The sequence below is a fragment of the Amphiura filiformis genome, chromosome 4, assembly GCF_039555335.1.
Source record: "Amphiura filiformis chromosome 4, Afil_fr2py, whole genome shotgun sequence".
Lineage (NCBI taxonomy): Eukaryota > Metazoa > Echinodermata > Ophiuroidea > Amphilepidida > Amphiuridae > Amphiura > Amphiura filiformis.
Window position 1 is genome coordinate 37,675,960 of NC_092631.1, and position 8,832 is coordinate 37,684,791.

General features: G+C 37.5%; 1 protein-coding gene across 2 annotated transcripts in view; it reads left to right on the forward strand.

Annotated features, from left to right (window-relative positions):
• Positions 1–8,519, forward strand: part of LOC140150859 (uncharacterized) — a 58,225-nt gene extending 49,706 nt beyond the window's left edge. The window contains exons 26-35 of one of the 2 annotated variants that reach the window (XM_072173006.1): positions 933–1,008; positions 1,137–1,180; positions 1,757–1,795; positions 2,790–2,917; positions 4,136–4,370; positions 4,705–4,783; positions 6,144–6,184; positions 6,543–6,599; positions 6,915–7,191; positions 7,442–8,519. In XM_072173006.1, coding sequence (XP_072029107.1) covers positions 933–1,008; positions 1,137–1,180; positions 1,757–1,795; positions 2,790–2,917; positions 4,136–4,370; positions 4,705–4,783; positions 6,144–6,184; positions 6,543–6,599; positions 6,915–7,138 — 923 coding nt within the window. In that variant the 3' untranslated portion in view covers positions 7,139–7,191; positions 7,442–8,519. The remainder of the gene's footprint in view (positions 1–932; positions 1,009–1,136; positions 1,181–1,756; positions 1,796–2,789; positions 2,918–4,135; positions 4,371–4,704; positions 4,784–6,143; positions 6,185–6,542; positions 6,600–6,914; positions 7,192–7,441) is intronic. The other variant, XM_072173007.1, reaches the window with a different exon arrangement.
• Positions 8,520–8,832: the final 313 nt, after the last annotated feature.

Consider the following 8,832-nt stretch of genomic DNA (forward strand, 5'->3'; position numbering starts at 1 on the left):
AGGAGTACACATACGTACCATGCATGAATATCAATTATTCCTCAATGATATCTTAATAAAATTAAAAATACCGGATGCATCGATGGGATATGGATTTTGTTAAGTGTGGGCAAAATTGATGTGGGATGGGACTTTTTTGTCATGTTGTTATACTTGCAATTGCTTATTTTTTCTTGGTTATTTATGCCTTTTTGTTTTATTAAGTTTCTTACTTTCTTATTAATGTTGTTTCGTGTTTTCTTTTTATTTACAATTACAACATAACCATTTCTCTTTTTCGGATAAAAGATAGCCCTGAAGAAGGCTGTTTGGTTTGTCTTTGGTTCTTCTAAATCAAGCCCTGGTCCTCTGTGCATCAATTATGTTGCGTGCCATTCTTGTGCTCTAGATACTAGCAAATGCAGCAGTAATATGATTGCGAAGATTTTGGATTTTGCCCCAAAGGAAGAAATCAAGTGGTGTGAGGTCTGGTGATCTTACAGGCCACTCAACAGCATGACCCATCCCGTGAACAGAGTGAAAACGGGTTCATTTCTTTAAAAGGACATATCTTTCAAAGTTGCAAGCCGATTGAAATAATTATTTTGGTTTATTAAAGCTAACGATTAAAGGTTTCTTTACATACCAAAATATATTTGACCACCCTGCCAGAAATAGAAGAAAATGAGGGTTCTCTTTTCTTTGAACACCTATCGAAGACTGCGGCCAGAGTGGCCCAATTGGTGTTGGGAGGGAAGTAACAATGCTACTTAAGTAAATATTGTATTATTTGTTTTGTAAATATCCACCATTGGTTTGTTTTGTCAATACCAGAATTGAGTGGGGCCAGAGTGGGGAGGCCCCACTAGAGTGGGACCGGTTTGTGCACTCATACCTTACTAAAATATATCTTACAAAGGGTAGCTGTTATATTCCAAATTGGTTCATTTCAGGCGTGTGTCCCACCAACTATTGTGTACGTGGCCCTTCTTGCACTCCGAGTGAAACGGATTATACAAGTTCATGCCAGTAAGTGTATAATATTATAAGTATTGTTTTATTTGGCTCATTCATTTGAATTGTTACTAATTCTTCATGTAATTAAGGTTTAAAGATAACATTGAGTTGACCAAAATCATGTCGATGATTTCATGTAGGTGCCCAGCAGATTATGCACCTCCACGCTGTAAAGATCCACGACGTAAGTTAATTTTTTGGACGTTGGTGATGGCGGTGGTGATGGTCAAGTGGGTGTGCTCTGGTGGTATACGTTGGTGGCGGTGGTGTTGGTGATGTTGGTTGTAGTTGTGGTGGTGGTAGCGGAGGGGGTGGTGGTGGTGGTTGTTGGTTTATTAGTTAGTGTTGTGGCGGCGGCTGTCGTGTTGGTGCATATGGTGGTAGTGATGGTAGGGGTTGTGGCCTATGATGGTGTACGTTGGTGTTGTTGGTAGTAGTGTCGTTGGTGGTGATGATGGTGCTGGTAGTGGTAGTTATGGATGTGGTCATTCTGGTGCTGTGCGTAATTGGGGTAGGTGATGGCGGTGTTGTTGTTGCTGCTGATTGTGGTAGTGGTTTAGGTGGTTGTGGTGATGATGATGATGATGCTGGAGGTCAATGGTGGTGGTAGTAATAGTAGTTGGCAAGGTAGTAGCAGTTGCAATATTTACTGTTTGTTCTCATTTATTGTTCTGTTGTGATATGTTGATGTATGATTAAATAAATAAATAAATAGGTTATGTTTAGTGTCATAGCATTGTTTCATTCTCTTGATTTTCAGCCTCTCCCGAAGTCACTACAAGATTCCCGCCTTCAAGAGGTGAGTTGCGTCAAACAACTCTAAAGGTTAAATAAAACTAATAGCCCTGGGCGATGCATGGAAATACGACAATGAACTATTTGTTTGTGTGGCATCTTTAAAAGACTACTTCAAAATCACTGAAATTGGCCAAGTTATAAAAGCCAAAAAAGTACATTTTGAGTTTTGATGCTTCGAAATGGTATATTGTCTCCCATTATATGACCTAATTGTAACTTTCAGCTTCGAGGGCGCACTGCCATTGTTCAGTGTGTTAAAACAAGAAAAGTCTAAGGTCTTTGAGTTTTTGATCATTTGGCATCTAAATCATTTAGTTTTACCTGTGGCGTTTAACTGAGTTCTGAATATGAGAAAATTGCGAGAGATATACTTACAGATATACTATTATGATTATAGCATACTCCTCTATGCAAGAGTTGTACACTCAACATACATATACTCTCCCTATTGAGTAAAATAGTACGCAAAACCCTTATTACCCATGTAAACAAATTGAAGAATTTATATTTAATCATGCGTAAGGAGGGAGCAGCGTGGCACACTGGTTAAGGTCTTTGCCTTTGGTGCAAGAGGTCCGGGTTCAATTCCCCGCAGGACCCAAAAAAGTCTCCGCTCTCCCCGTGGTTCATCTGGTAATGGCGGGGCAGATGATCCATGATAAAAGACCTCGTTTACAGGCGGATCCGATCAGGGTAATGCCCGATTGCCGGCTACACTTGCATGTCCTGTAAAAATACCTCGACCAGCTATCTACGGCGACCCCCCTTCACCAGGTCAGTTGTGCCTGGCCGAAGTTTTGTCAGCGTTATCTCCTAGATTTCAGCTGTTAATGCCTAGATATGCCCGACATAAAAAAAAGAAGACGTTTATATTATTTTCTGTTTAAGATGTTACTTAACAGAGTAGATCCCTTGTTACTCAACATTGAGTAAATTGTATTTAGAGTGTACGGACTTAGGTTTAATATTTATCACGTCTATCAATTTATTTATAGGAATCACGCACGGGTGTGTTGTATTCGTCTTGGAGGAGATAGATGATTTGCCGGCAGTGTGGAATCCTGCTTATGACGATCCGTCTTCAGAAGCAGCACAGGAACTTACCAATGGCCTTGAAACGGTGGTAAGATGGTGCACGTGGGTTGCATAATCTATTTATTTGCCTATACTTAGGACAGGGTTCAAAATTTAAATAAGAAACTTGGTCTTCCACACAGCTATAGATTACATACCATTAATTAGGCCTGGGAGATGCATGCAAATTCAGATGAAGGGCTATTTTGTTGGTATGCCGTCTACAAAGCGGCTTTAAAATCATCAAAAATCCCATTGCTCTTTGAGGATTTCCGAAAGACCAAAGTCGTTCTCCAATGACTTGGAATTCAGTATAAGGGACGACAAGGCTGAGCAACTCCCCAAATCTAGACTCTAATCTCAAACTCCTAACCATAACCCTAACCTTAAACATGCTTAATCGTACACCTAACACCTAAACCTCTCATTTCTTCATGTGACTGCAGTTATTCTAAAGTCTCCCAGAAAAGGCTAGTCATATATCTGACACAATTACCTTCTATTATAATAAAGCCATTTCGCTTCATTTCAAAAGTCACTTAAACTGGGACCGGAGCCGACATAGGCATAAACTTTCCGGAGCTTACAACTCCTTAAAAGGCTAGTCATATATCTGCCACAATTACCTTCTACATATAAAGCCATTTCGCTTCATTTCAAAATTGACTTAAAGGCTTCATGTACGATTTCCTTCAAATTTTAAATTTGTCATTATATACTCAAAATGCTGAAATAATACTAGTAATAATGATCGGGAATGGTTTCTGTCCATTTTGAGCTGAAATAACGAGGTAACGTGAAAGAAACACTGCTTGTTGTTTTGGCCGTTTAACACGCAGTTCTATGGGCGGACATAAAGTCATAATTTCTTGAATTATGACTTTATGTCGAACTTTGCTCTGTTTACCTACAAACACAACACATTTGGCTGATTCCATTTAGGTGCAAGTTGTGACATGTGTAAACATTACAAATATGCCAAAAAATCAGGTTTGAAAAAAATTAACCAAATTCATATTATAAGATCGTACATTATGACTTCAAACTGGGATCAGGGCCGACATAAACTTTCCGGAACTCCTTAGTGCGTCAGTGCAAGACACGTGACTAACATCACGGTCCGATGGTCACTGACTAGTCCATCAACCGAATGAACAAGGAAAAGTGATACATTCTGAAAGCTCTCAGGCATGTCAGGGGAGCAAAATTATGCGTTGAGTTAACTGTTTAACTTTCTTCATCAAAGCCATTTCACTTTTTTTTAAAGCTTACCGATGTGTTCGAACGTAGTTTTAGTTGCCTTAGACGAGTCATCGTAGCAGATCTATATCACCAATACAGTCGAGGAATCGGTGTCATTGTTCGATTGGAATTCATCCCGGATTGTGGCAATTCTGTGGTTGCCATCAGAAATGTCTATATCCAGAGTATTGATTTCGATGGAAAGATCGATGGATCGATTTATGAATTCGATACAGATCTCTCTAATGTTGGTGTGACAGGTAGCGTTGCTTATTTTTATTCATGGCTTTTTGTTCTAACTTTTGTTTTAAAGCAAAATATGATATTATTCTTTATTTTCAATACATTGTTATTAAATTACATAATCTACCAAACAGATGGCGAATAATATTTCACTTTTATTTACCATGTGCCGTTTTCTCAGGACTTATCATAATCTAAGACATTGTGATTTTGTACATATCTTAACTGTGGACTTTGTTCCTTTTATTTTAAAAACTTTTAAACGAACGGAATAAAATGGTGATGACGATGAGAGTCAACATTAAATTTATAAATTTATCTTTCATTTTCTTCACTCTCATACATTTACAGAGGTGTGCGGGCCATTCTTTCTATGTGCCAATGGTGGTGTCTGTGAGCCAAGTTTGTACGAGTGTTCGAGTTCTTGCAGGTATTTTAAAACCAACACTATCTTCATAAAGGGTTGTTTTTGCCATGTGTCATATCAATATTACTGAAAGTATTTGCAATTTTTATAATATGATGTTAATTTAAATGTTTATGATAGACATAATTTCGCCATGATTTTCGTGGCCACCACAACTTGGAGCTTTTATCACTAACTTGCCACGCCTAATTCTATGCGTGGCCGAGAAAAGCTTAATACTGCCGTGTACTTGGTACTTTAAAAAAAACCCGAATCCCTATATATTTTGTTTGAGGTAAAATTGCACTTGGAATATCTCACAAGCTATATCAGCAACTACAAAGTAAATTTACTTTTATCCACCACTGTTGCCTTTCATAGCGTCGTGGGGAAATGTAACTTTCCTTCCTGGGCGAGTCGGGTAGTCTCACTCATGGTAACCCCATGTCTTGCGAGCACTTCCTTTACTCCATCTGCCCACTCTTCCTTGGTCTTCCTCTAGCCCCAGTTCCTGTTGTTTTGCTGTTATATGATCTTGCTGCAGGTTGGCTAGGGGCCGGCCATTCACATAAGGTGAGCGAACCATCTAACGTGTTGTTTTGCAACATATTCTGTGATTGGTGTGGTGCCCACCATCTTTCTGATATCCTCATTCCTGATTTTATCCCTCCTTGACTTATTAGCTGCTCTTCTTGGGCATCTCATTTCACACGTGATGAGCTTTTGGGTTGTTCTTTTGTTGAGAGTCCATGTTTGGCACTGGTAGCAGAGAGTTGGGGGGAAAATATGGCATTGATGAGTTTTACTTTTGTATCCATCGGTATTGCAGAAGAAGCGGGCCTATAGTTGGTAGATGATATTATTGGCCTTTTGACATCGTGTCTCTATTTCTCTGGTGATACTTCAATCCTCAGAAAAGACACTTCCCAAGTACTTAAACTCCTTTGTCTGTTTTAGCTTGCTGTTGTAAATTTAATCGACAAAATTAGAGTGCTTACTCTCGACAGTGTTTAGTCATGTATATCAATGGCGGCTGCCTTTTAAGACGAAGGCCGCTAAAGTGCAATGCCAATGGTCAAATTATTATTTTCCTTACAAGGAGTTGAACCCGGGACTTAATCAGTTTCACAAACTTTGACCGCAGGCTATGTCACGCTATTCGTTTTTATAGAAATACTTAGTATGGTTGTTTGTACACAATAGTTTGATCATGTAATTTATTAAAACTATAGGGGCCTAAGGCTGTGAACAATAAATTACATTTGGGCAAGAATATGCTGTTACAGTAATTGCCTATTACTGGCCTTCACAATCTCGCTCTTTCAACCTGCTGATGTCTTTATCTAATTCTTAATGTGAAATAATTATTCTTTTTATTTATCAGATGTCCTTCACCATATACAGGAACTTATTGTGAAGACACCGGTAAATTGGACTTACCTTTCTATTGTGTTTTAAATCGATAGTTATGAATCTTTCATTTCAATGCAATGAAAGCTCGGGCGATTGTTTAAATCAGCTTAATTTTGTTTAAATCATCCACATGCACATACCTTAAAATTGTAAATGGATAACACGAATAAAGTGAATATTAAAGGCCTATTCAGTAATTTGCTCGTCCGCAGGATCATAAAAATCATCAACATTCAGATTTTGGCAGATTGTTAGTCATGTTAGTGTCATAGATGTGGTAACGTAGCCTGCGATATCACCGCGATATGCTATATAAATGTTATATGAAAATATCGTGTTATTTATTGATATTTTATACTTCATCTAACAGTAAGAACACCAAGCCCACCTCGACCAACCAGAAAAATACCGGAATCGAAACCAACAGGTAATACACCATTGCAATGATCATTATGATATTCTCACATGGCCTCAGCAATTTAAACAATATTAAACACAATCCTGTACTGTAATATGTATTGTATACAATCAATTATACAAGACTGTATGGGTGTTTAATATTGTTTTGTTAAATGCCCGCTTTCCTTTTGAGGACACTAAAATTTAGACCCTAATCTGAACCTTAAACCCTATCTAACCCTGATTGTTCTTAACCATAATTCGAAGCCTAAACATAATACTTAGACTAATATTGATCAAAAGCCTACTGATATTTACCATTTTAAATGCGTTTTCACTGTAGTAGGTCTGACGACAACAGAATTGATCCTCATTATCGTGTTTTCAATATTGGGTGTCGCTCTTCTGCTCGGCCTACTCATCTGCTGTTGCTGCTTTTACTGTTGTCCATTGGGTGCCGTGACGAGGAGACGCTACATTTACACCGAAGAAGAAAATGTAAATGCCCTAAGCGTCCGCTTGAGGAGGACGACTGGCCATGGCAAAGTAGAGGGCGCCCTGCAGTGACTTACAATACGGATACCTTTGAGAGACATTTCGTGAACAAATACGAGAGAAAAGTAAGAAGTTTTTGTGTAACGATGTTAAGAAACCAAACATAATTATCATGCTTTCGATTTCTTAGTCTTATTATTAACATTAGTTTACATTGTTCTAATTGCTGGACCTCATTACACTGTACGAATGACTGGGGGCTTTGATATAATGGGGCATGTACTTTTAAAAATCAAAAATCATTTCTTTTAATGAACTTAATTTATTTATTAATTTATTAATTTATTTTATATGTTGATTTGTTTGATTTTACAGGACTGTGCTGAGAAGGATATTCGTGATTTATACTACTGAATCAGGACTACCGTGTATTAAGCTGAATTTATACTCGATATCTTTACTTACATTTTCAGAGCGTCGAGCCGATTAATCGATACAAATCGATGAGGCAAAAACGACGTCGCTTTTGCGAGTTGCAAGAAATTTCAACTCCCGAGCGATGTCGCTTGACACGTGAATGCATCAACCAACCATTTCCTACCAACTGGATCTATTATTTTGCTAATTAATTAATGCCTTTCTCGATTGTTGACTTTCGAAGAAGAATTAATTCAAATCAATAGTTATTGACAGCAAAGGATGTTCTGAAAATGTATTTTAATTATCATCTGCAATCGCGATCGCCGTGATGAGCATAAAAAATTAATGTAAAAGTGACTAGCGATGCATCGCTAAATAAATTCGGTGATTGCCCATTGTTTTCCAAAAGTGGTGCATTGCAATCGCTAAGCGATCGAGTATAAATTCAGCTTTATACTGCATTCCAAGGTTAAAACGCGTATCTGCAAATACAAATCACATACAGATACTGTCTTTTTACTTGGGTGACAGGTGTTTTTTATCACCTTGTACTTTAAGTCAAAATGCAGTATCGGCGAGTAGACAACGTAGTAGATACCTCATTTTACCTTGGTGCAAACATTTCGAATCGATCCGCTTGAAGTTAGTATTATTATAGCATATACTGGGTTTTACTCGCGCGTGTGGTCAGCACAAAATGTAAATAATAATTGGAAATTGGGACCTACATCGTTATGAACACGGCATAGTGCCGAATAATAATGCTCTCAAACACGTGAGTAGCGATCAAGGTTTTGTATAATTTTTATACTATCGACAGAGAGCGACGGTACTGGTGTTTTAGCAGTGAACGATTTATACTTAGATTCTATTCGGTAATATGCCGTGATCACAAGAATATGTATGGAAGCTTATAGGTCAAAATACCTGCTGTATAAAATGCGTAATTAATGTTTTTTAACATTGTTAATTATAAATATTTTGTCTTTGGAAAAAGCCTATGATTTGAGGCTACAACATCTGAATGCAAACAGTTTTGAAATATTTTTTTATCAGAAGCAATTTCTTATCGTGAGGTTTAAAGCTTTGTATAATAGATTTCAATTCGTTTTTATTTCCATGCATAATAATATGGAATTTTTATTATATTTATTAAATGATACATATTACATTGTGTATTACATCAATACCGATTGTCACCAAGCAAGGAACATTATCCGATCAATACGGCCTGAATTTAAGTCACACCTTAACCATATATCTGTTAAACCAAAACAAAAATCTGTAGACTTTCAGCTGCACTACAATATTTTTGTTTCCGATGATTATTGTTAGGCAAATTTGGA